Below are 27,732 nucleotides of genomic sequence, written 5' to 3' on the forward strand. Positions count from 1 at the left end.
ATACACCAGTGAGCGGATGACACCTTCACCTACAACACCAATTTACCTTTCCTTTCTGCAGAATCCGTGTCTAATTTGTCTGACTCATCACTTTGTCGGCGCCGATGTTCACCTGCTCCGTATATAGAGTCTTTTCAAGTCTATTTATACGGCAGGCATCTGTTCCGCAGATAAAACGAGATATAAGAACAAGAGGAGAGTCGTTACATGAAAGCCGTCAGATCGTTCGTGATTATCCGTCAGTTTGCTGCAGTTAGGATTTGACTCATTCAGGATTATAGATAATGGCAGCACCTCAAAAACCCGAAATCGCAGCCTACATGAGGCCAGACGTTTTGCAAATTCTCAGCTGCACGCGTCAGCGTTCTGTTCCCTCCTCTGCAGAAGAGAGTTTAGTGACAATATAGCCCCTAATGCAGAAATACAGTCGGTGACAGGAGGCCAGGGGGCAGCACAGCGGCCCCGTACGTGTTTTAGGAGTTTAGCACATTCATAGGATTTAAGGAAATTTCAAGGTCTTTAGGACATTTCTCAGATTTTCAGACGTTTTGAGGATTTCAGCACATTTCTAGGATTTTAGGACATTTCTAGGATATAAACACTTTTCCAGGATTTAAGTACATTTCTAGGAGTTCAGGATGTCTCTCAGATTTTCTGGAATTTCTAGAGTCTTTGGACATTTTTTAAGACTTAAGGACATTTCTATAGGAGCTAGGACTCTGTCGGGGGCTGTGGGGGTTCTCACTGGCACTTGTTGGATAAACAAGCTCTATTTTGATGCTGTTTTATGGACTCTGGAATCTTAAAGAACAAAAACATTTCCCAGTGTGATTCACTTTGTTTTTACTGTAAATTAGAAAATGGTCGGGGCCACCTGGCATCCCTTCAGGGGCCATATTTGGCCCACAGGCCATAAATTGAACATCACTACCTTAGTCATTTGAATGTAGTCAGTTGTTAGCCGCAGGAACTTACGAGTTAAAATACACAATGAGCTTAAAGTCCAAGAGCCCCGAAAGGAAGCAGAGCAAAATACAGAGAGGAATAGAAATGATGGAGAAGCGAACACGTTGAGCAGAGCGGAGCAGCGTCTCCTCTGCAGGCCTAACCCGAACCCTAACCCAACAATACGGCCATTAGTCAAATCCCCGGCAGGCAGGGGCTTCCTGCTGAGACCATGAGCAGAGCCGTGCCCCACAATACCCCACGGCCGCAGGAATGCGACTGAACACAAAGGCAGGAAAGACCCTCGATCATACCTCCACCCAGACAAAGAGACGTGCAGCGCAGCTCTGGTTCAACAGCAAGTTTAAATGAAAACAACCTGCTGACATTTGCACACGGCGAACTTTGAGCGCAGATTATATCGGTCCTATGAAAGCATTAAAGAAACAAACTGATTCCTCCCCTCAGGGGCGTAACTGTGTCATAATGCAAATAATCATAAGTATCCTCTAAAAAAGTACATCAGAAGCACAGTGTTCTCTGAAAATGGAGTTTCACTGTCACCTGATGAAACAAACAACTCTGTTTGACAGAAGCTCGGCTTTCAGGTTTCTTACATAAAATGAAAATAATTGCAACTAGTTTCTCACAAAACAACAGAAAGTTTAGATGAAAACAGGTCACAGATTTTTTTAAAATGTTATTTTATCTTTTTTTGTGGCGAATCCAGAAAAATGCCCCTGAAAAGATCTTCTGCAGGTGAATTTTTAAATATAATTCTGTCTTATTTAAATTGTATTCACCTACATTGTACAAAAGCAAACAAAAAGACCAATCTGTCAGCAAATTAGCTTGTTTTTTTCGCTGGTGATCTACGCTTAGACAATACACAATGGGAGTAAACGGAAGTAGCACGAGGGCGGGTCGCACTGATTATCTGCCACCTTTTCTTTTGTTTTTTTTAGTCTTCAAAACATCGTTTTTCAGGAATTGGATTAATTTATTTCAAAAACATGGAAAATGGCAACGAGCATCTTAAAATGGCCCAAAAAATGAGCAGGAAATTAGTAAAAAATCATTTGAAATTTAGGGGGGAAATAACCAAAAAAACAAGAAAACTGCCTCAAGAAAGTGATTAAATTATTTTTCTTTTCCTGTAACATCATTTAAAATAATAATTAAGAAAATTATGCATATAGTTTTATGGACATTTTTCCTTGTTTTTTGACAATATCAAATAATTATTAATCTGATTTTCAGATTATTTCCTTTTATTAACAACGAATAACTGAGGAGCGAGAACGGGGAGCGAATGAATAGAGGAGGAGATGGGGTCATGATAGAGAAAAAAATATCTCAGAAACGTCCAAACTAAAGCTAAAAAAAAAGAGCGAGAAGACAGAAAGATAAAGGTATAGAAGAGAAGAAGAAAGTGAAGAAAAGAGGCAGCGGACAGAAAAAGGACGAGAGACGAGCCGGAGCGCTGTTTGATAAGTTGTCAGTTTGAACCTCTGTGCTCCCCCGTGGCTCCGAACTGTTCCCCCCGAAAATTATCTGACAGCACCTCACCTCACACCACTTAACACACACACACACACACACACACACACACACACACGCAACAAGAGCTGCAAAGTGAAGTCTTCTAAAATATTTATCGAGTATGAGCTCTTTAAAACTTGCTAAAAAACAACCAGGCTTTCATTATGGGATCCTGAAACACACAGACACACACACACACACACACACACACACACACACACACACACACACACACACACTCCGACAATCAGTGTAGCTGCACAGTGAAGTGACAGGACTCCGTGTTCGGACACCGAGATCACTGCATTAATAGCAGACAGACAAGAGAGAGGAGGAGGAGAAAAACAAAGAGATGAAGAGACTCTAATGAGATGCAGGAAGACAGAGATGGAGAGAACAAACGAAACACAGAGAGACACTCCGGAGAGACGGATTCAAAACAAAGACGGAGCAGGAGACGAGGAGAGGGACGAGATGAAGGGAGGACAGAAGCCGTTTTCATCTTTTATTCAGTTAGATTCGTCTGTACCCATGTCCTCCCACACACACACCTTCACTCGCTGCGTGTTGTCTTGTAGACGTCGACGGAAACTTGATCACAGCGAGGGAGCTGCGTAAACCGAAATTTGGGAGTCTGGCATGTTGAACTTTGATTAAATGGGTCGCTTCACCTCCAGCAGAATCTCGTTGTGCAAATAGTTTGAGGAGATGCGGGAGGTTTTTGTGCTAATGAGCTTGATGAGTGATGGGCCCCTAAAAAACACCCACGTTTGGGGGCTAAAAAGCTGAAATGGGTTCCTAAAAAACACACTCATTTTGAGCCAAAAAACGCTTGAAAAACTGTGTCCCTAAAAACCATGACAATTTGAGGCTAAAAAGCCACAAGAAACACAGCAATGGGACCCTAAAAGACAGCCATGTTCAGTTCCTAAAAAGCCACAGGAAAATCAACTATGAGTTGCAAAAAAAATGTTTGGTGCTCAAAAGACAAATGTTAAAAAAGTGACGGCTCCTTAAAAAAAAATTGAAGCAGAAAAAGCAGGTCGAAAAACAGGTGAGAGCCCCCCAAAACACCCATGTTTGCAGCCTAAAAATCCACTGGATAAAACAGTGACAAGTTCCTGAAAGACATCCATTTTTGGATTTCTATAAAGCTGCAGGAAAAACCACGAGAGGCTGCTAAAAAACACTCACATTTGGTGCTGAAAAAGCCGCTAGAAAAACAGCAATAGCCACAATTTTCCCTAAAACAGCTAAAAAACACCCATGTTTGCAGCCTAAAAATCCACCGTAAAAACAGTGACAGCTCCTTAAAAAAGAAAAACACGGTTTGGGGCTAAAAGGCTTTAGGAAACTGGTTTTTTATAGACAGCCATGTTCAGTTCCTAGAAAGCTGTAGGAAAAACTTTGATCGGCTGCTAAAATCATCCACATTTGGTCCCTAAAAACCGCGAGAGAAACACCCCCAAGTCGCTACAAGACACCCACATTTTAGGTTAAAAAGCCACAGGAAACACAGCGACAGGTCCCTAAAAAACAACTTATTTGGTCCCAGGAACGCTGCAGGAAATCGATGACAGGTCCCTAAAAAACACCCACGTTTGGAGCATAAAAAGCAGATGGAAGAACAGCTGAGAATCCCAAAAGAGCTGCATGTTTGGAGCATAAAAAGTCGGGGAAAACAGCAGTGACAGGTCCATAAAAAAATGATGTTTTGGGGCTCAAAGGCGACAGGAAACACAGAGACAGGTTTTTAAAGACAGCCATGTTCAGTTCCAAAAAAGCAGCAGGAAACACCGTGACCGGCTGCTAAAAACACCCACGTTTGGTTCCTTAAAACCGCTAGAAAAACAGACCTGTTTTCTAACAGGTTCCCTAAGAACAGCCACTCTGTTGTCATGTTTTTGAAAGAGATGTCAGGAGCAGGATGCGGGCGCGCAGATTGGCTGTCATGACTTAATAACTCATTAAAACCAAAATTCCTATAAAAACTAACACTCATAATCTCGTAAGTATGATCCTGAAAAGGTAACTGTAGGACTTTATTGTGCAGCCGCGGCCGGAAAATCATCGGTGTCACGTGTCTGTTATCGACTGTGTGCTGTGTTTGCATCAATGCAGTCGTCCACGTCGCGATGCATCTTGGAAACGATTGATTTCGGCGCCCCTGGTGGAAAGCCGCCTCGGTGGTTTGCAGAAATGCACGTTCCCTGAGCTGCTCCACTCGTTCATTCCTCCTCTCTCCTGTTTACGGCTCCTCGTTATTCTCTTTCTCTTCACCTCCTCTCCTCACTGTAACGCTCTCTCTCTTTCATATTACCCGTCTCCTTTAATCCCCATCTCCTCCTCTCGCCTCCTTTCATCTTTTCTTCTACCTCTGCCTCAATCTGCCTCTCCTTTCCCGCTCCTCCGTCTTCCTCCTTCCTCTCCTCCGTCGGTTTAACGTGTCACGCCCTCCAGGCACGAGCGCCGAGGAAATGGATGAGGCGAGTTCACGCCTTTTTTCCCTCTGTTTATCTTCCTTTCAGTGAGTTTCAAGTTTCACTTAAATTAAATAGTAACACTTCACCTAAATCTTTCATCTGCCTACCTCAGGCTTTCATCTATTGAGACTTTTAATATTTGACTACAACAGTTGGTAACACTTTTCCTCGGGCTTTCATGTTTCATAAGGGCTGTGTGATGATCAGAAATGATGAAAACTGTTTTACTTGTGCCATTTTGTGTCCTAAGCTGAAGAACCCAGATAGGCTTTTTGAAATCTGACGTAACGGAGCGCCAACCTTTGCCTAAATATCAGTGTCTGGATCAAAGCCAGCGTCTCCGCAGAGTTTCACGCCGGCGTCTGTGTCACAGTCTGTTTATTCCAGCTGACATTTTCCAACGTGAACATTTCCATCAGCGCGGTTTCACTCCCAAATGGCACCAGACCCACTCATGCTGCTTTGAATTTCGGAGAATCTTTCGGTAACAGAAAGCTCTATTTTTTATTGTGAGTGTGGATTTATGGCTCTGGTGGCAAAGAGTGGAGCACAACTGTGTCGATTTAACCCTTTAGGGACTGTTTGGCACATTTAATGCACTTTTCATTCTTCATTTTTTGGATAATTTTGGCTGTCTTCGTGCATATGGCATACATTTTGGCAGTATTGAGTATTTTTGTTTAATCAGTGAATTTCCAGCTGAAAAAGTCTAAAATACACTTTGGAAACAATCAGTTTATTGTCAATTTTTTTATATGTTAGATATGAACTCGTCATCTGCATGTATCACCTCGTTTGAGCGTATTGATCAATATTAGATCTTTAATATAAGTGGAAGTATATAGGGTATATAGTCGTATATATAGAGACCTTTGTGCTTCTTATATGACGTTGTTACTGGACAGTCTTTGATAATTACGCACGCAATATAAGGAGTGCGGTTTTTTCTCTTTTGCCTAAATCTAACCATCGTTACGGTCCATGCTTCCTCATCCCACCATGTGTACTTGATGACATCATTGTAACAGCGTCCCGGAGCGTAATCAGCCAACACAGACGGAAACCTAAAACATCATCAGTAGACATACAGAGCAGCGAGATGTGAGTTTTCCTCTCGCTGCAGTTTACTCTGAACTCTTTTTGACCATGATTTTATAGTTAAAAAGCTGCAGTGTGTGTGTGTGTGTGTGTGTGTGTGTGTGTGTGTGTGTGTGTGTGTGTGTGTGTGTGAGTGTTTGTGTGTGTGTGTGTGTGTGTGTGTGTGTGTGTGTGTGTGTGTGTGTGGCATGTTCCTTTAACATCCTCAGCCAGGATGAGCTGCGAATACATACAGAGTCATCTGCAAGTCCACCGAGCCACTTGCTCTCATTATTCTCAATATTTGCTGTTGTGCATTCTAGACAGCACTCACGGTCCCAGACAGGCTCTCTAAATCCCCCGTCTGGCTGCCAGAACCAAAGCACGCTTTGAGAAGTTAAAATAATTTCAACTTTCAGCAACAAAGCGCCGAGCCTCAAATGGAGTTTCAGCTGTTGCATAGCAACAAGTGCAGACCAGCGCTTCCTGCGAGCGCCGTTTAGAGCAACAAGCGAGAGCAGAGAGGTAAATATGCTCAGAGCACACGGACTTACTGCCGAAGTCTCTGATGGAGAAGTTGGAGCTCGGGCTGGCCAGACCGAAAGTGAAGGAGGCCGGCTGGTCGTCTTTGTCTGTGGCTCTCAGCGTTCCTATCACCTGCAGGAAGACAGAAAAACTTCACTTAATGTGTCCTCCACGCAAACTTTATTTACATCCATCACATCTAAATGTCTGCAGCGTGTTGTTTAATTAGCACAATTACTAAACGTTTTTATGAGATGTGTAAATCTCCAAGCTGAGAGAGTTTTGAATTAAGAAATGAAGACTTTTTTTAACGAACATCAGTCTAGTTTAATACAAATCAAGTGATAATCTGCTGAATGCCGTGCTCTTCTCACCGTGTTGTTGGGGTCGTTCTCACACACGAAGATCTCGTCCACAGTCAGCTCAGGCTTGTTGTCGTTGATGTCCTGAACTATGATGTTAACTTTGACGAATGACTCCAAACCTGCAGAGAACCGGCACATGACCCATTCACTCACTGAAAAAACCTCAGCAAATCGGCTTTATTTCTGTCAGAAACGTGACAACAATGCAACTTCAAAAGGATTGGCCCCAAAATTAGCGAGTTATTAGTAAAAAAAGTTCAAGTAGATTACCTGAAAATTTGCAAAAATGAATACATAGATACGATTATTTTTTTTAAATAGGGAAATGAACACAAAACAGTTACAAATTATAATAATTTTGAAAAATAATTTAAAATGTATTATCACAAGAATAGTAGTTTTCCTAGCATTAAAAAAATCCTTTAATGTTTTTTTTTCAGTTTTTTTCAATTTTAGGTAATTTTTTATGACTCCTAACTTGCAACTTCTACTAAAAAAAAAAGAAATCAGGCCAGTTTGCTCAGGTTTCAAAGGATTAAATATTCATCACAATGTTCTTTTGTAGGTTGCTCCATTTTTTCACTTTTTAGTTATTGTGATTCAATATTTAAAACCCCTACAATTAACTGTAATTTACAATTAAATTAAAAAGTAATAAGTAATTTTTATCTGCAAATAACAAAATATTTATTATTTTAACTTAATGTCTAATTTCCACTCTTTGCGACTTGTGCTCACTTCACGCGGATCGTTGTCATTCACGTTCAGACGTGACAGTGCTGAGAGTTGACGCTGATCACGTGCGTCTCTGCGTTTGATGGACCTGATTAAGGTCAAGCGTCTGAAAGGATTTCTATTTGTGAGCTTTTTGTTTTTTCTTTGTGTCACATGAAAGCGCGCTTCTTCTCTTTACACCGCCAGCGCTTTAAATCTTCCTCTTTTGACAAACGTGTGGCTCTTGTTGTGAGATTTTGAAACTATCTTTAGTAGCGTACATGTAGTGTATATGGAGGACCTTGTCAAGCTCAGGGGACCATTGTGTTCCTTAAACATCGTGACAAGCCTCCAAAATAGATCTCTGGATTTCATTCACTGCTGCTCTAAAAATATATAGTTTGGTGTTGGAAGCTGCGAGTGAACAAAGAGACGCGTTAATGTGATTTTCCTGCTTGCTCTCTGCTTCCCGTGTGGGTCGACCAGGTGTTGAGACAATACTTGAATCTATAAAAATCCCCGTTAATGTGTTACACTCCCGTCCCTCAATAAATCCAAAGAAAGAGCTGCTCAGAAAACAACAAGAGAAGTCTCTGTTTCTGCCTCACTCCCCGAGCGTGCATCAGTCTGAGAACACACATGCTTTAAATTTCTCTCTGAGCTTTTATTGTTTAAAGGATTAATAAAGCGTGTGACGCACCGCTCGGCTCCTCCTGAGCTCTAACTTGAAACATGTACGAGGCCTTCAGCTCTCGGTCCAGCGTCCGCAGGGTGGACAGCTGACCGGTGATCGGGTTGATGCTGATTGGACAGTCCTTGTCTATGGAGTACCTAAACGGAGAGAGAGGTGAGGTGAGTGTCACAGAAATTATTCAGCGTTAGCCGCATTGTTTTTTCTTTTTTTTAGAGATTCGCAGAGCGTCGTACCGTATGCTCTTGTTGGCTTTGTCGGGATCTCTGGCCGTGACCGTGCCGATGTTGTTCACGATGCGTTCCTCCACCACAGTGAAAGTGTAGGTGGGCTGCGAGAAAACCGGAGCCTCGTCCACGTCCAACACTTTGATGTTTACCTGTCGATTTAAATTCATTCATCACAGCTGAAACTGGAAGGAGAGCTTTGACTTTGACATAACTTGCACACATTTGATCAATTAAAGTTCTAAAATGTTGGCATTGTTTGTTTCTGCAAACAATAAATGACATTTGCACATTAGTAGTATACAATGTCCCCTAACATCTCAACAACGCTGTGGTTAATGTGTTTCAGCACAAAAAACGCCTGGTTATGGTGAAAGATCATGTTTTGGCTGAAAATATGCAGTTTTGTGGGCAAAATCCTCGCTAAAAAAAGCAATGACCACTCTCTGTGTCACTAAAACAGCAACTGCAAAAAACCCGAAAACATCCACGTCGGGTGCTGAAAGGGTCACTAAAAAACACACGTCTGGTGCCTAAAAAGCAATTGGATAAACAATTAAAAAAGTCTCTGTAAAACACCCCAAAACACCAACTTCCTAAAAATTCACTGAAAAAACAGTGAAGGGTTGCTTCAAAACACCAAGATTCCTCTACAAAACACCCAAAAACACACACGTGCATAAAAATCATTTAAAAAACCCCAGTGAGGAGTCACTAAAAAAAAACCATCAACACCAACTTTTGGTTCCTAAAAAGCCACAGGAAAAACTGTCCACCTTTGGTGCTTACAAAGTCGCTGAAAAACAGTGATGTTTCCCCAACAAAAGACTCCAACACACACTTTCGGTGCCTGAAAAGACACTAACAAAAACATGAAGTGTAGCTATAAAACACCCCCGAACAGCAACTTTTGGTGCCTCAAAAAAATTGTTGAGAAACAACAACAGGTAGCTGCAAAATACGCAAAATGAATGACAGTTGCGATGCCCAAAAAGCTGCTGGAAAAACAGAAATGTCTCGCTGAAAAGAAACCGGTTTTGTTGGTTTTAATTTTACTGTCCGATACTAACAGATTAAAAAATACAAAGTGTTGCGTCTTAACGTCCTTAAAGGACGACTTGTAAAAGAGACAGTCGTGTCTGATACTCACCTGGGCCGTGGTGACGGCGCTGTTGAGGTTGTCGGCGGGCAGATGCAGGCTTCTCAGGTTTTCTCGCACCTGGACGGTGAAAGTGTAGCTGGGGGTCGTCTCGTAATCCAGAGCCTGAGGAGCACAGAGAGTCCACAACGAGTCAAAGAAAAGCCCTGAGATCAGGATTTGATTTAGTGAGCAAAGACATCCTCGCATTGGCTGTGAGTGTTTCTACGTTACAGGATTTAATCTGTAAGTTTACTTCTTTGACAAAATTGGCATGAAATTGACATTGATAAAAACAGCAAAAGGTTGCTTCAAAATACCCCCCAAAAAATAAAAAATCCACTTTTTGTGCTCAAGAAGACACTGAAAACCTGCAAAAGATTGTTTCAAAACACCAAAAAAATGGAATAGATAATAATAAAAAAATCTGCTTTTGGTGCCTGAAAAGTCACCGGAAACTGACGTTGACAAAAACAGCTTCAAAACAGGCAGTCTGCTACACCGACTGTCTTTATCTCGATAATTAAACAGACAAAATCAGGTCATTTCAACACATTTTGTGCCCACCACCCCCTAATGTGGTGCAAAAAATATTTAATTTATTTAGTTGTTTCCAAAAGGTTTGAGACCTAATTGCACACTTTTTCTTTTTTATTGCTCTTTTAATCTTTTTTTTACTCTGTACATACCGTACATATCTTCATTATTATTATTGTTGTTTTATTTTATTCCATTCTATTTTTTTCTGTTAAGTGCCTTCCTTTGTATATATTATTCACATTATCATATCCTTTTTAAAGAATATTTTATTCAGTTGCTGCTCTCTTATTTGCTGCTGTAACAAAACAGTTTCCCTCCCGGGACTAATAACGTATTTCTATTCTATTCTATTTCTAACCTCTATTCTCTTCTATTAAACTACGAGGCTCATTTCTACATCTTTGTATCATGCAACTCATCTTCATGTTGTCTGATGAAGCTGGAAATTTAAAATTTCTCTGCTCTCTCACCAAAAAATGCAGTAAACTCACTCACTCCTCTTATAAACACGATGTTTTATAAGACTCCACTTTAATGCCAAACTAACTAAAGGAAGTTAAGGCGCTCCACATCCTCAGAAGTGTGTATTTCCACTTATTTTTAGACTGGAGACACTTTAAAGTGCTCTTGCACTTTATTTTTCATGCGCTCAAATGCATCTGCTACCCTCAGTGCATTCACACCTGTTCGGCGCGGACAGCTCTGGATGTCAGGTGTAAAAAGGCTCTAAACGTCACAGCTCGGCTCAAACAACCTGCTTCTGCTCCTGCTCTCTGGATTTAGGAAACATGGTAAAGTGCCATATTTCCCCTCCACGTTAAACATGTTCCCATGCATGAAATACCTCCTTCCTTTCACTCTTCAAGCGTCTGCACAAAGTGAGACTCGCACAGTGACACGAATGCACTTTCATGTCGACAAATATATGGCAGCGAGCGCTGTTTACTGTCACATTTCTGCTTATCGTTCCTCTGCCGGTAAAAGAAGCAGCCCACTGTGGAGTTAAATGTTGTTTCTGTCGGACTGTTTTATCTGCGGATGGGACACCACAGGTAGGCAGGAATATTCTGTTAACTGGATTATTCATGGTAACAGGGACACTCAGTCGCAGGGTATCAAAGCCGTGTGTAAACGGCTTAACAAGAATAAGACCTTCACCGCCGTGTGGCCGATAGCGGGCTTATTCTGTAAACACAGCCGGCGAGGAAGATGAGAGGGGCTGCAGAGCTGAGGGGCGAGCTGAGCAGAGACAGGAGATGTGGTGCGATTCCAGGCCAGCGTGGGTACCGGCTACGACAGAGCTCGACTCATTAAAATACAAATTCAGCCCTCTGATGTCCCAAATACTTTATCTGAAGAGCACAATCCAGTGAAGTAAACCTGCAAACAGAAATAGCTCCTGTAGCCAGAGGGAGGCCAGGATGTTTAGCTTTTAGGTGTTCTGCATCATTGTCTGCAAAAAAAATCACATATTTATTGGAAATTTTACTTTTTATGTAATTGGTGGCCATGTGGTGACACGATGTGTAGGAGGCATAACCAAAGATCAGTAATGTGTGTGAAGTTACGGAAAGTCTGTCAGGTCACGGTGGCCTTTATGTTCCGCGTTTAGGTGTTTATAATGTCAGTGATGCCTCCATGTTTCACACCATGCCGACTTAAAGCGTCAGATTCCTAAAATGTAAATTGAGAATCAAACCACTGCTTACTGACATTATGTTCACATTGGTTTTGGGGGGGCTGGAGCGTTAAATTTTATTTGTAACTTAATAGTTTGTAATACAATTTTGAGGAAACTAAAAAAATGAACAACCAATATGTTCACTTTTTGGGAGATTTTCTGCTCCAGGGGGCACATTTTCAGCCCTCTGATGTCCCGAATACTTTACATGAAGAGCAGCAAACAGAAATAGCTCCTGTAGCCAGACGCTGTTTAGGGTTTTACATTCTGTTTTGCAGCATTGTCTGCAAAAAAACTCACATTTATGGCATTTAAATTTGTATTTTTTATGTGTTTTGTGGCCATGTGGTGGCACAAACCAGTAATGTCTGTGCCACTTTGGAAAGTCTGTCAGGTCGCGGTGGCCTCGACCCTCGATGTTCAGCTTTCAGATGTTTATAATATTAGCGATGCTTGCATATCGAATGGTTTTTGCTCGAAATGTCACTCTGGATAAAAGCATTCATATTTATACAATGTATATTGAGCATCAAACCAAAGCTTAACAGCATGATTTTGCCATCGGTTTTGGGACTGAAGTATTAAAATATGAATGTGTAACTCAATAGTACGTCAGATAATTTTGGATAAACTAAAAACATGTTTTTTGGGAGACCTTTTACTCTTTTGTTCTTTTACTTTTCTTTCTATTCTTATTTTTTTCTAATTTCAAGTCATTTTCTTGTAATTTTTTTATTATCTTCTTGCTAGTTTTGGGGTCATTTCTTGCCAATCTGTTTATTGCCTAATATCCATATTTTTGAAAGAAATAAAGCCAATCTGCTCAGGTTTTAAGGGGTTAACTACTGTGAACAAGGAGGAAGACAGGCTTCTTCTTTTCAGGATAAAAAATGTGAACTCACACATGCCTCTGTGTTTTTCAATCCTGCAAAATAATTAATAATAATATTAATAATAAGAAGAAAACAATAATAAAGCCGTCATAAAAGAGAAAATGATGAGGCACTTGAGATGGCAGCAACTTTTCTGAAGGTGAAATAGTTAAAATTCCTCATGAATTACTATTTCTACTAGAAATCAACTTGACTCACCAAGAACAAAGAGCTGATTTACACATTCAGAAATAAAAAAAAAAGGCTTTTTGCCTGGAGATATCAGCAGTTTTGCTGTGTTCGAGCGTCCTACCTGCTTGAGCATGAGGTCCCCGTCCTTGTTGGGGCTGAGCTCGACGTTAAACATTTTGCTGTTTTCACCGACAATGAGGAAGCTGGGCTGTTTGTGCTGGATCTCATCTCTGTCCTCCAGCGTCAGAGTGCCGATCTTCTCGTTCAGCTTGTGGTCCTCGCGAACGTGCAGTTCATACGACTCTGCAGACAGAAATTAGACATTGCTGTTAATGGTGGCGCCAAAATGGATGGAGGCGCTACGATTGGCGTGGTGCTTAAATTTCAAATTATTGTAACCTTAACGCTTGCTGCTGACCTTTTAAAGTGCACCCATGTGAATATTAAGCCAAATGTTTATTTCCTATATCTAACATGTGCTTTTATTGCACAAGGAAATAACCGCAAATATGAGGTACCCACATTGTACTTTTATTTTGAAAATGCATCTAGCTAACAGAAACTGCCCATTTCCGATAGCAAATGCGATAAAACTTTTTTATTAATAGAAAATGAAACGTAGTTGACAGAAAGTCGATAGAATGCATTGCAGCCATGTTTTGACACGAACAGCCAATGATAATAAGAATAGCGCCGCCATGAACCAAATGCAGTGAAGGACTTTGACTGTAGAACAGCTGAGTGTTTGACAGCCACAGCATTTCATCATGGCGGATCAAACAGCCGATGGTCCGACAGCAGCGCAGTGAGACAGACAGACAGAGCGCAGCTTCTCCTCACAGCACCAAAGTGTCTGAAACAGACACATCTGCAGAGGTGAAAGTGACTTCTTTAGACTCTACAGACGACTTTGTGTTAGTTTCAGCTTTAATCAGACTTTGGATGAATTATTTAGAAACACCAGGACGCATCTCTCCATGTCTCATCCAACCGCTCGTGCTGAGCTCTCATTATTATTACTAGCCTTTCAAACCCTTAGGTAATAAAAAACAAACAAAAGCAAGTTATCTGTTATCGGTATCTTATCGGCCACAAGAAGGTGGAAATTATCGGTTTATCGGTATCGGCTGAAATCATCATTATCGTGCATCACTGGTTATGATATCTTCATATCTCACTGAGGAGTCAAAGGTAACCTTTAAGCTTGACAGAAATAGTGATCTGACCCACAACAATATCGACGGATATAAAAAAATTGTGACCATATGGCCCAGCCTTAGCGTTATTGTATCGATACACGGACCCCAAGTATTGATTTGTTTTATTATGTAAATTATTAACATTTCAAATGCAAATGAAACCTTTGGTCATCTACTAGAAATAAGAAATAATAATAAAACCTAGTGGAGCTAAAATGATTTTTAAGTCCACTACATAAAATTTGCAGCTAAAAAAATGACTTAAGTGAGATGAACAGATTAAACATGTATTACGTAAAATACATTTTGCAAAAGTTTTTACTTTGGGAACATAATTTGCAGCTGAAAAAAAAGTACTAAATAGCAGTCTATCACAATAAATGTCACTGCAATACTCGCAAAAGATGTGAAATGGAAATCGTATCATGGCTTAACTATCAGGATGAAACGATGCTTACTTTGCAAGAAAGAAGCTATGTTGTCGTTGATGTCGGTGACGGTGATGGTGACGGAGGTGGTGGACGTGCTGCCGGACGCCATCCCCCTCATGTCCTGAGCTTTCACCACCACCAAGTACTGGCTGTTGGTTTCGCGGTCCAGAGTGTTTACCTTGCAGCTGATCACACCTGCAGAGAGACGGTGAGAGGGACGGACAGACGGAGGGGGGGTCTGAGGTCAGCTCTGACTCATGTTGGGGTAAAAATAGCCCCTAAATCTTAGACATCAACCTTCATTAGCTTGTTAAGGAGAGCAATGTTGCTGCAGGATGTATATGGTTATTTTGGACGCCGGTGCTGCGCGCCTACCTGAGATGCTGTCGATTTCGAAGGCGGAGAGGTCTCCGGCCGGGGTCAAAGAGTACCTGAGCTCTCCGTTAGCGGTGGTGGCATCATCAGCGTCAGTCGCCCTCACCTCTAACACTGGAGTTCCTGCGGAGCAGATTGAAGACGTTGAGCTACAGTTCATTTTGTTCTGTGAATGTTCTCTTATTGAACATCAGGGCTGTTGAGCTGATTAATACGTTGTGATTACGTGCTAAGATCGTGTTATTTAAGTCACCAACGTGCCTTTTTCCACTGAGGGGTGTGCTAATGATTGTGACAGGTGTTGACATTATGTTTTGTTGTTCCCAGACTTTTCACAGTCCGGTCTATTTTTAATCTAACTTAACACTGGATGGTAAATGTCAAATACAGACTGTACTTGCTGCAACAGAAACTTTGTCCTGCAAGAATTTAGTCAGGGTGTGTTGTCTGCTCAGTCAGCAGAGGAAATGTTGGCACTGGATGTTTCTAAAACCACATATTTAAAAAATGTTCACATTATTCCGTAGCAGACACATTTAAACTTTACTTTCTGACATTGCTGTGGTTTTTGTGGTTAGGTTTAGGCACAAAAATCACTTGGTTATTGTTAGAAAAATATCATGTTTGGGGGCATAATCCCAACTGGAAAAACAGCAACAGGTCAGTACAGAAACACCCACATTTGGTGCCTGAAAAACAGGTAAAATACGGGCTGATTCAGACAACAAAAGAAATGTTTTGTCCCAAGAAAACACACATTTGTTGCCTAAAAAGCTGTTGGAAAAACAATGATGGGTCCCTAAAAAAATCACCATGTTTGGAGGCTAAAAGGCCACTGGAGAATCACAACAGATCCCTAAAATAAAATATGATATTTGAAGGACAAAAAGCAGAAAAGCGGAAAAACAATGAGTGGTTGCTACAAAACCCCAACTTTTGTTCGTGTAAAAAACGCAGAAAGAGGCTATCTGACTTAAAAAAAACAAAAACAAATACAAAACAGCAACAGGTCACTAAAGTACATCCACATCCGGCACCTAAAAAGCATTTGGAAAAATATCAACGGGTCTTTACAGACCACATATGTTTGTTGGCAGAAACCTCCATGGAAACAGCGATGAGTCCCTTAAAAAAATGGTATTTGGCAGATAAACACTAACCAGTTGCTACAAAACAAGTTTTGATGGCAAAAAAAGGCGCAAAAAAAACAGTGATGGGTCCCCAAAAAACACTGATGTTTTGGCTAAAAATCCACAGAAAAACCATGATTCCCTAAAAAACACCATCCAAAAACATCATCCAGCATCCCCTCATACTCCACAAAGTCAGCTCATAAATGACGACACTTTATAAACGCGATGATGAGTATGAAACCTGCAAATATAACAGATTTGTGGTTTGCAAAAACATTTAACGGCAACATTTTGTTTTCGGGCGACTGTACCTGCGTCGCATTTACGTGTCATCTTGCTCATTTCATCACACGCTGAAAAACAAAAGCAGCGAGCAGCGTTTGACAGCAGCCCGACTCACCGATCACGGCCCTCTCCGTGATGGATCCGTTGTACGTTCTGGGGAAAACTGGGGTGTTGTCGTTGATGTCCGTCACCTGGACGACAAAGTCTCCAGCGTCCTCGATCAGCTTGTTGTTCCCGTCGTACATCCTGGCGGTCAGATGGTACGCGTTCTTCTCCTCTCTGTCCAGAGATCTGGTGACAAACAGGTCTCCTTTGTGATCCACGGTGAAGATGGTGTTTGCTCCTTCGCCGTCTATTCTGAAGCTCTTCACTTCCACTCTCTGGCTCGACTTCAGCTGTGAGAAAAAAAAAGATAGCGAGGACTCAAATCAACAACCTTCCAGCGAGTTTTCCACAAATAAACTGAGTATTCCAGCAAAATCACTCAGATATTCATCAAAAGGCTGGTTAGCAACAAGTTAATGCCCCAGATTCTTGGCGTGCTGCGGCATTAAAACTGAATGGAAGTGACAAAAATCCACGTTTGCCATAGGAAGAAGATTACTGAACGTTTAGAGACTAAACCGGAGAAGCTGGGCTCAGAAAGGCCAACTGAAATTTAAGGAGGACTCTCATTTGAGTCGTGAGTTTCCAGCCTTTGCAAAGTCGTCAAAAACAGTCGCTTTTGCAGGAATGTCAGCTTAAGATCCCGACGCCAGAAGCAGACTTTTGTGTCAGTCTGATACGAGACCGCTAAACGGCCATGTCTTTAAATTCTAGTAATGTCCTTATATCAAAAAAAGTCATGAAATCTAAGAAACACCACAAAATCCTAGAAATGTCCAAAAATTCTAGAAATAACCTGAAATCCAAGAAATTTCCTGAAATTGTCGAAACACCACAAAATCCTAGAAATGTCGTTAAATCTGAGAAACCTCCTAAATCCCTAGAAATGTCTTAAAATTCTAGAAATATCCTTAAAATGATAGAAACAGACTGAAATCCTTCAAATGTCCTTAAATCCAAGAAATGTCCTAAAATCTGAGAAATGTTCTTAAATCTGAGAAATGTCCTAAAATCTGAGAAGTGTCTTAAATTCAGAGAAACATCCTAAAATCCTATAATCGTCCTCACACCCTGGAAACATGCATGTGGCTGCTGCGACTGGCCCCTGGCCTCTTTTGTAAAAGTGGCCCCGAACAAAGCCGGTGTCCCTGCTGTAGAGCCTGAACCGGATTCTTGTTTTTGCCGTGGTCTTCGTACCTGTCCGATCTTGTAGGGCATGGGCGCAGGTTTCTCCTCCTCCACGTAGAGGGAGTTCCAGATCCACTCTCTCTTCTTCCTGAAGAGGACGGGATGCGACGCCTTCTTCACAATCTGCTCTGCTCCCATCGCAGGGAGGCCCGACTCTCCAGCAGCAGCGAGAGAGACGGACAAGGCCACGATGGCCGCCAGCCCCGTAGTCCACAGCTGGAGCCGAGCCATCATCTGGGACAGGCAGGGATGAGGGGGCGAAAGAATGAGTGAGGGTGATGAGAGGATGCAGAGAGGAAGGAGGAGAGAGGGGGAGCAGAAAAGAGGAGATCACATTAAAACCACTTATCAGCTGTGGACAGACCCCTCCGCCGTGCCAGGGTGAGACTCAGAGAGAAGGCCAAGGGCTCGCCGTCCCCGCGCAGTCCGCCGCTCAGCTCGAGGTCTAGCTATCATTGAGGACCAGCGCTCCTAAACCTTTTCAGCCTGGGACCCAAATGAAACATTTAGGGATCATCATGGGACCTGGGCCGAGGCGTATCACTAATGTGGTCGTACGGGGATCTATTAAACATAGGCCTGTGACCCATTTTAGGTCCTGACCCACTGATGTGAGAGAGAGACGGAGACAGAGAGACGGAGACGCAGAGAGGAGCTGACATTAAAACCACTTAGGATGTCTGTCTTTATCAGCCATTAGAAAGGACATTTTCCATAAAGGGACTCTTTGACATTTTGAATTTTTGATCGGTGTTTCTTTTTTTTTCTTCTTCCTTTAACACAGCACGTCAAATTATGGGAATAAAAAGGAGTTTAACTCTTTAACACCTGAGCAAACTGGCTTGATTTATTTCAAAATGAGAGGAAGAAGGCACGACTTAACGAAAAAAAGGTAAAAAAATTAGCAGGAAATTTACGAGAAGTTACAAGAAAATTAGAGAAAATAAGCAAACAAAAAGAAAAGTTTAAAAAAACATGAAAGTGCATTAAAGTGCTAAAAATAAAAAACAAATTAAAAAAATATTTTGTAGAATAAGACTAACTAAATATATCATAGTTAGATGTATAAATGGAATTTTCTGGACATTTTTGCCTAGTTTTTAGATAATATCATATATATCATATATCATACTCCTCTGCACTGACCACAACTAAAGATCAGGCGCACATCTCTGGTAGATTAAAACATGGACAGTTTTTACCTCGAGACTGTCGAGGTGAATCATAAACTATCTACAGAAATAAAGCTGTAAAATCCTAATGATATAAAAAGCTGCACAGTGTTTTTGCATCAGATAACCTTCAAACTCATAGATTTGTAACTTGGATTTAAAGTGCATTTTGTCCTGTCACCTTCACCTTTTTGCAAAAAAAGTCAACATGAGCGCAGACTCTTTTTCGTGGTCTATTTTTGGTCTGAACGGCGTGCAGAGAACTAAAGAGACGGGACTAAAAGTCTGCAGACACTTCAGCGGCTCTGTGAGGCATAAAGAAATCCAAACTGTTACTCTGATAAACCAAAGGGGAGCGCCTCAGAGAGCACGACTCTCTGCATCAAAATTTAATGACAAGCCATCAAATAGCAGAAAAGACAAAACACTCACAACCACAAACATCGACCTTCTGGTGGCGCTACAGAAAAAGTCGGGGGTCATTAAAGTCTCGAGGTTCGTCCTCTGGAGGTCATGAAAATCAGTGCAAAAGTTAACGACAGTCGACCACACAGCTCTATTTCAGTCTAAACCAAAGTGATGAACTTTGTGACCAACACACACAACCACAGCGATGTCGTCCGCAGTCGGGTGTTAGATAATTTAACGTGCCGAACACAAACCCGTCAACGCTCCTCTCAGTAATTCAGAAACGTTCGCTCTGAGTGCCGGAACGCACTCTGGCACAAACTGGACCGTCGGCGCGCTGCTGGAGTCCGGTTATCCAGAGCGCCGCTCTCTGGGAGTGTCAGAGCGACTCTGGACGCTCTGTCTGAGCAGCAAAGCGCCGGACGCAGTGAATGTGTGATGAAATTAACCGTTCTGCGGCTTCAGGCAGCTTTATTTTTTCGGAACGCAGCCGGAGTCAGCGGGCTGAACAGATAGAGCTGCACCACGCCGACTCTGCTTTGCTCCGTGGCTGTCGCCATGGAGACCGGAGATGGTCGACAAAGGTGAGATCCAATGAGGTGTCAATTAAAACGCGGTCTGCCACGCCCACACTGTGTGGAGACACGCTGTCATCCCCAAAATGAGCTGTTTTCAGTTATTTTCACGCAGACACTCAATGAGACGCTCAGCGCTGATATAACATGTTTATTCTCACTGTTTGAAGACGCGTCTCCAGAGGTCTCTTCCTCTCAACAACAAATAGACAATGAGATTTAAACTGAGAAAAACACTGAAAAAAGTTTTCTTTAGCTGCAAAACTACAGCGGCCGATGTAAAAAAAAACATGGCGGCGCAACATGGTGATCTCCGTAGACGAGGACCCTATGTCGATATAAACGGCTCCTTCTAAGGTGACGAAACTGTTATTTTCAGCTGATTTTACACACTGAAAACACACTGATTACATTAAATTCCATTTCTGACAATAAATCCCTTTAAATCCTTCACACTGGAGATTTACCTCAACAGCAACACGCCAAAAAAAGTTTGAAATCAGCTTGAGTCGGCCTCAAATTAAAGCTGAATTTTGGTTGAATCGCCTTTGAAATTTAAACCAAACTGGCATCTGATTTATGTCTTGACTGATTACGGCTCGGAAGACGTTTCAGCGTCTTGCATCACTTGCGTCTGCCCGCCGGCCGTTTTATTTAACCAAATGAAAACGTATACAAACAGCAGCAGCCTAAAGTTTAGCTTCTCCTCCTCTCCCCCCACCCACTGGGCTCTATCTAATAAAGCAGAAATGCCAGAGAAATAATCTTCAAAACATTTGAGTCTATATGCGCTCTGCGCTCCAGTAGATATCTGGGCGCAGCCCCGCGCCGTCCCAGTAGACAGATTAGTGCGTCTTATTGTCTCGCAGCCATTAGCAGCAGGGAGGGAGAAAGAGAGATTATGATGAGGGGATTATACCGGCACAAAGTCTTCTCCCTCTAATGGCCTAATCTGGTATTCTGCTGACCTCCCGTGACCTCTTCACACGGCGCCCCACAAATCAGCTCAAACAAAGACTCAGCGCTGCGTCCTGGCCTTCAGCTCACTCTCTTTGTTCGGGTGTTATTTTTCCTCTTGTGTTTTTTCTTTGTTTGGTTTCTAAATTAATTAAACTGAAGAGCATCGTCTTTTATTGGATTTTACTGTGGACCTCTGAGTGTGTGTGTGTGTGTGTGTGTGTGTGTGTGTGTGTTAGAAAACATCTATTAAATCAAAATTCAATACCAATCACACGGTTTTTAGCCTTCTGAAGCCTTAATCTCATTTGCTACCAAATGTCTTTCTTCAACACTTCCTCTTTTTACCTTATTTTAAATCCTTCGGGGTTTTTTCCATGTAATTATAATTTAGGATTTCATTTTGTCAGAGCAATAGTTGACAGATGTTTTCATTAAGAACTCAGATACTGTGATTTTTGGCGTCAGATACCGACGCACAAAGGCACCTGTTGCATCGGTACGATATGGTCGCCATGTCTTCATCCCTGACTTGTGAAATACGGCTTTCAACGTGAATTTGGCTTATAGTCCGTTTACCAGCCTGTAGAGCCTCATTGAGAACCCGAAATGTTGAGCACCCCAGAGTTGCCTGTCATAAATATATAGTACGGGTCACCAACATTAGGAAACTGTGGGATGCTAACCTGCGTATGTTGAAGAATTTGCATAATTCACATAATTTGCATATATTTGCATAATCACATACAATATATTGACAGTATTTCAGCCACTTCTTGGCCGATTTGGACATTATCTGGGTGGTTTTGGTTATTTTGTTTAGGATGATTAATCCATTTCTGATATTTTCAAAATTCAAATTTCTGTTTTAAACCAGAAGTCTGCATAATTTAACTGCAGCTGATTAATTTTTATCAATTAAGGCTTTTTTCAGAGGACACTGAATTTAACTGGATTAGACAGGTAACTTTGTCTTTTTTATGTTTTTGGAATCACTTCAAAAGACGCAGGAGGATATCTTGTGCGTCACATGTAGACGTGAACGGCACTGACTGAGTGGCGATTTTTGGCACGTTGGGATGAGAATTTGTACTTGACAAATCGAAGCTGTTCATCAGTTTGTCGTTTTTTACCTCTTCTGAGACACAAACCTGAAGCTATTGTTTAAAACACAGACAGAGACGTTTTTTGGTGCCTGAGGTGAACCGTCCTGCAGGCGTATCGATGGCAACATGACTCAGACAAGACGGTGATGAGCAACCAATGACAAAAAGAAACCCAGAAACATGAAAATTAGGATGTAAAGAATGAAACAGACCTTTAAACTTCTATTAAAATGGTATCATATAGCTGAAATATTAATTATCATCAATAAAACAGATGAATTGTACTTTGAAAGTGCTATTTGGTTTGATGTTAAGAGTTAATTGTCAGATAAACTCGCTTCTGGAATGAAAATATCTTTAATTGTCATTTTTCTGTTATTCTTTTGACATGATTTGTGCATATTTGAGTTCATACGGCTGTAAAATGCTCTTTTTTATGGTGTTTTTGAGTAGTTTGTAAAAGTTTAGCTCTCTTTGACTTTTGTCCGTTTGCCTTCAGTACATAACTTTTTTGGCAGAAACATTCGCCCACACTGCAGAAGTTGATGGAAAGAAAATAAAGTTTCACCTTCACACACACACACACACACACACACACACACACACACACACACACACACACACACACACACACACACACACACACCTCACAGTGAGACGTCTGTTTAAGACCAGACATGTGTCCTGCAGCGTCCTCGTCCTCTACATGCTCAGCTCTCACTGTGCGTCACTCGTGTCCTTCCTCTCTACATGTTTTGGACAAACAGTGCGTGCACACTGTGCACATGTATGTTGTCACGCAGCGCCGTCCCAAAAACATGCAGGCAGCATTCCTCACGACTCTCAAGGAAAAGAAAACCAAACAAGATCTCTATTTTTGGGCGGATGATGACGTTGTTAGTCAGCTTCAAACTGCAAACTGCAAACATTTTAACTGTTTTAAAATGAACATGTAAGCAAGTTAAACCAAACCTATACTAACTATAAGGAAGTAATCTGATTTTGAAATTAAAAATTATCTAACAATTCATATTAATGCATTGAAATTATGTATCTGATTTTTTTGTCTCTGAATTTAATTCTTCTGATTATAAATGCTCAATTTCACCTTTATTTTTCAATGTTCAGAAATTCAGAATCAAAAATTCACGTCTTAGAAAAGACAAATATTCTGTAGGTCAAATTCACATGCCAAAATGAGAATGTCATATTTTGTTAAATTTCTTTTGAGTTTTGGTATTACAAGTTAACCATTTCTAACATATTTACTGACAGACGTTTCTTTCTGGCGTTTGTGTGAGTGCGTTCAGTGTGAGCGAGGATGAAACGATGAAAGATTCTCAGAAGTCGAACATTAATGTGTGTGAATGATGTTGTGCATTTGATCAGTGCTTTTTCCTCCGTTTGCCGTCTGCGGTTTGTTCTTCGTTGTGTTTCTGCTCTCGTTGTTTGTGGTTAATCCGACGGGACGTGTGAACGTTTGAATCGATACAGTTCAACTGCAAACTGAGTTTCAAACCGCCAGCAGGCGCTGAGCGTTTGTATCTAAAACACTGAGCGAAAGAAAAAAATGTTTCCAAGTGAAAACTTTTGGGTTGCTATGGTAATACCATTTTTATTGCTTTTATAGCTTAACCTTTTGAAACCTGGATGAACATGAATTTTCTTGTGTTGTGTTCAGTTACCTTTCACAAGCATTTAAACATTGGATTAAAAAATATAAATATATACTGTTTATGTATTATTATTAGCCTATTATTATTATTATTTTATTTTATTTTATTGAATCATATTTTATTTAATATTATTTTATTTTATTTTTATTTTATTTTATTCATTTCTTTTTTAATTATTTTATTTTAGTTCATTTTTCGGGTAATTTCTTAACTTTTCATTTTTGTGCTAATTTTTAACATATCTCCTCTTAAGTTACTCATTGCCTTTTATCCATGTTTTTGAAATAAACCAGATCAGTATCCTCAAGTTTCAAAGTGTTGGCTTAAGCCTTTCCTGCAATATTATCGAAAAATATGTTTGTGTCCCACAAAACTCGCTTGATATACACAAGTTTCCTCGCCATCTCGTGTCACATGTTACTCACACATGTACATCCTCTGACTCTGAACCCATCGGGGGTCATTTTCCCTAAAAGGGCATTTTTTAAAAGCTGCGTTTCCGTCTTTAGAGCATGGCGTCTTACTCCTCCCCCTTTATCAGCAGCAGGAAGTGTAAACACAATGCCCTCTGGGAAATGCTGCAGGGCGTGTTAATGAAGGGTCATCATTAGTGAGCGGACACGCCCTTCCTGGTATTCAGCCGCTGCCGCTGGCTGCACGTCTGTCTCTGTCTCTTCTGCTGTCTCACTTTGTTTCTGTCTGTGTCACATTTTGTCTTTTTCTTATTTGTTGTCTCATTCTGTCTCACACTTCTGGTCTTTGTCCTCCGTCCTCCGTCCACCTTCTCCTTTTTCTTTCTCTTTCTTTCGCAGCAGATTAGGGCCGTGTTAAAGAAAACAAAATCTTGGATTTAGTGAATAAAGTCTTAAAATTACCAGACTAAAGTCATAATTTCAGGAAAAAAAGTTGCAATATTATAAGGTTAAACTCATCAAATCACAAGAAAAAAAAGTCATAATATTAAGAGACTCGTAAATGTGCAAGAAGAAAAGTCGTAACATTACGTGACTAAATTCATACATTTACAGGAATAAAGTTTTGGATTAAAGCAGAATATTATCTTTTTCCCATAAAGTTGCAAGTTAAAAATTAATTAAATATTATGATTTTTTTTCATGTCAATTTATGAGTTTAATTTTAATATCACAATCTTTTTTCTTGTAAATTTACAAATTTAATCAGGTATTATTAGAACTTTTTTTCTGGTAAATTTCTGATTGTAATCACATAATGTGAAGACTTTTTGTTGTAAAGTTTAATTGGGTAATATCACAATTTTTTTTCCCATAAATTCAAGAGTTAAATCGTGTAATATTATCATGTTTTTTTTCTTGTAAATTAACCAGTTTGATTTAGTAATATTATGATTCTTTCCTCGTAAATTTGCTTGTTTAGTTGTGTTATATTACAAATTTCTTCGAGAAAATTTACAAGTTTAATCTTGTAATATTACCTCATTTGTTCTTGTAAATTTTCAAGTTTAATCATATAATAATATAAAGACTTTTAGGGTCCTTTTAGGGTAGAGCCCTCGCTGCAGCCGCAGGTTCGATTCCAACTTCGACCATTTGCTGCGTGTCGTTCCTTCTTTCGCCCCCTTTCACACTATCACTTTTTTTTCATAAATTTATGGGTGTAATCCTCTAAAATTTTTTCCTTGTAAGTTTATCGGTGTATAAATGTGATATTACAAAATTTTTCTCATAAATCTGCGAGTTTAATCTTGTATTATTATGACTTTTCATTTCCTAAATTTATACGTGCATTAATGTAACATTACCACATTTTTCTCATAAATTTCCAAGTTTAATTTTGTATTATTATGACTTCTCTTTTCCTAAATTTATACGTGCATTAATGTAATATTACCACATTTTTCTCAGAAATTTCCAAGTTTAATTTTGTATTATTATTTTTTTTCTCATGAATTTATATGTGCATTAATTTAATATTACCACATTTTTCTCAGAAATTTCTAAGTTTAATTTTGTTTTTTTGCTTTTTAATGAATTTATATGTGCATTAATGTAATATTACCACATTTTTCTCAGACATTTTCCAAGTTTAATTTTGTATTATTATTAATTTTTTTCTCATGAATTTATATGTGCATTAATGTAATATTTCAACATTATTCTCATAAATTTGCAAGTTTAACCTTGTCATATTATGACTTTTCTTCTCTTAAATGTATAGGTGCAGTAATTTAATATAACAACATTTTCTCATAAATTTGGGAGTTAAATCTTTAATATTATGACTTTATTCTCGAATCTTTAACACGGTCTCATCCTCCTTCATCCTGTAATTTCTTTCCTCTCAGATTCCTCCACTTCTCTCCGGTTGGATCCTTCAAGGTGAAAACTACATCTTATTTTTCACACAGTCTATTTCTACATCCTGTCTATCATTCCACCTTTTTCCTTTTCTCACCTTTTCTTCTTCAACTCTCCCTCACCTAAAAGCAGATTTAGCACCTCATGCCTCATTTCCGCTGCATGGATTCAGCTCAGCTCCACTCACCTCCACTCGCTCTTTTTTGGGTTTTCCACTAAGTTTAGGATAGTACCTTTTCTCTTTTTTAGCTCCACCGTGGTCAAAGTGAGCTGAGTCGATACTAGAAGGTGCAGTTCGAGGATAAGTTTGGTAATTCCCAGCCTGAACCCTGATTTCCCTGTTTTTTATGCCCACATTTGTTTGTAATCTGGGCAATGAGTAATTTAAGAGGAATTTATCCAAAAACTAGCAACAAATCAACAAAATGTATGAGAAAATTACCTGAAAATTAGAAATAAAAAACCCCACACAAAGCAAAACAAACAAACAAAAAGGACAAAAATCTTGAAAATGAAAATAATTGTCTAAAATATAGCTAATTTAAAACTGTAATGTTTATATATATATATATATATATATATATATATATATATTTTCCAATTTTCCCCTTTTTTTAATATCATATCAGCTCCACCTTTTAGTATTTTCTGATCACCTTTTATTTATCTATTTTTTTGCCAATTTGTGTGACAGGCGGGACAGAAAAAAAGAAAAGTATAAAAAAAATTGTAGAATAACTTTAAATATGTCATGATTAAATTTATGAATGACATTTTCTTGACATTTTTCCCTATGTTGTTTTTTTTAAATAATATCATATCAACTCCACCTTTTAGTATTTTCTAATCACCTTTAACTTATTTTTTTGCAATCTGCGGGACAAATAAAAAGCAAACAAAATGAAAAGTTTTTTTTTATTTAAAAAACTGCTAAACAAAAGGAAAAATATATTAAAAAATGTTTTCTTTTGTAGAACAACTCTAAATGTATTCAAGCTCGAGAATACTGATGATGATCCAGGTGTTTAAGGATTAACGGCATGCAGACAATCACAGAAGGACAAAGGACATATATGTCCCTCCTCGTCCTTGTAGGACAGGGCCGGTCGTATGTCTGTGCATGAACTTCGACGACCCTTCAGAGACCAGCAGGATTACGAGGTCTCGTTGGTTTGTTTCTGCGCTTTAGCCTTTGGTTGAGTGAAAGTAGGTCAGACCTGTCTGCCAGTCACAAAACATCCCGCAGAATGACGACTGTATCTGTGTGTGTGTTTCTGCTGCTCCGCCACACACACACACACACACACACACACACACACACACACACACACACACACACACACACTCCCCCGCCTGCGGACAATGTACAGATGTAATTACAGATATTCCTGGATGTTATTTATTCTTCAGACCTCCGAAAGATGCCTTTGATAAATGATGCCATAAATACCTAAATATAATCCTGAAGTCAGATTTGCATGCGCGACGCCAGCAGTTAAAAGGAGAATTTAAAAGAGGTGATTATCATAAGATTTAATACGAGCAGCTTAAATCAAAATGACAGGTGCAAACAGCTGCATGAGCAAAAATCTAAACTTTCTGTGCATCTTTTTGATCATCCTCGAGACTCCTGTCGCTCTCCGTACATCAGTCTCTGTACACTCGACTGATGTACGAAAAACTGTGAAAGATTTAAAGAGAAACTGGAGTAAAATTGTGACTAAACAAAGTTAATAAGTTGGTGTGTTTATTTTCCGGACCATCCCTTAACCCTTTGAAACTTGAGTAAAATGA

At 40.0% G+C, this 27,732-nt stretch overlaps 2 protein-coding genes across 2 annotated transcripts in view; one reads left to right on the forward strand and one right to left on the reverse strand.

The window, feature by feature from the left end:
• Nucleotides 1-27,732, forward strand: part of LOC121954671 (uncharacterized) — a 212,105-nt gene that overhangs the window by 70,559 nt on the left and 113,814 nt on the right. The gene's annotated exons all lie outside the window — the stretch shown is intronic.
• cdh5 (cadherin 5) overlaps nucleotides 1-27,732 on the reverse strand; it is a 47,156-nt gene that overhangs the window by 14,221 nt on the left and 5,203 nt on the right. The window contains exons 2-11 of the mRNA XM_088086216.1: nucleotides 17,718-17,942; nucleotides 16,531-16,810; nucleotides 14,998-15,120; nucleotides 14,650-14,817; nucleotides 13,114-13,295; nucleotides 9,720-9,833; nucleotides 8,579-8,721; nucleotides 8,352-8,482; nucleotides 6,947-7,056; nucleotides 6,602-6,704 (exon numbers count right to left, since the gene is read on the reverse strand). Of these exons, the coding sequence (XP_087942342.1) occupies nucleotides 6,602-6,704; nucleotides 6,947-7,056; nucleotides 8,352-8,482; nucleotides 8,579-8,721; nucleotides 9,720-9,833; nucleotides 13,114-13,295; nucleotides 14,650-14,817; nucleotides 14,998-15,120; nucleotides 16,531-16,810; nucleotides 17,718-17,942 (1,579 nt within the window). The remainder of the gene's footprint in view (nucleotides 1-6,601; nucleotides 6,705-6,946; nucleotides 7,057-8,351; nucleotides 8,483-8,578; nucleotides 8,722-9,719; nucleotides 9,834-13,113; nucleotides 13,296-14,649; nucleotides 14,818-14,997; nucleotides 15,121-16,530; nucleotides 16,811-17,717; nucleotides 17,943-27,732) is intronic.

The sequence above is a fragment of the Plectropomus leopardus genome, chromosome 13 (genome assembly GCF_026936395.1).
Source record: "Plectropomus leopardus strain MGB_pleo_1.0 chromosome 13, ASM2693639v1, whole genome shotgun sequence".
Classification (NCBI taxonomy): domain Eukaryota; kingdom Metazoa; phylum Chordata; class Actinopteri; order Perciformes; family Serranidae; genus Plectropomus; species Plectropomus leopardus.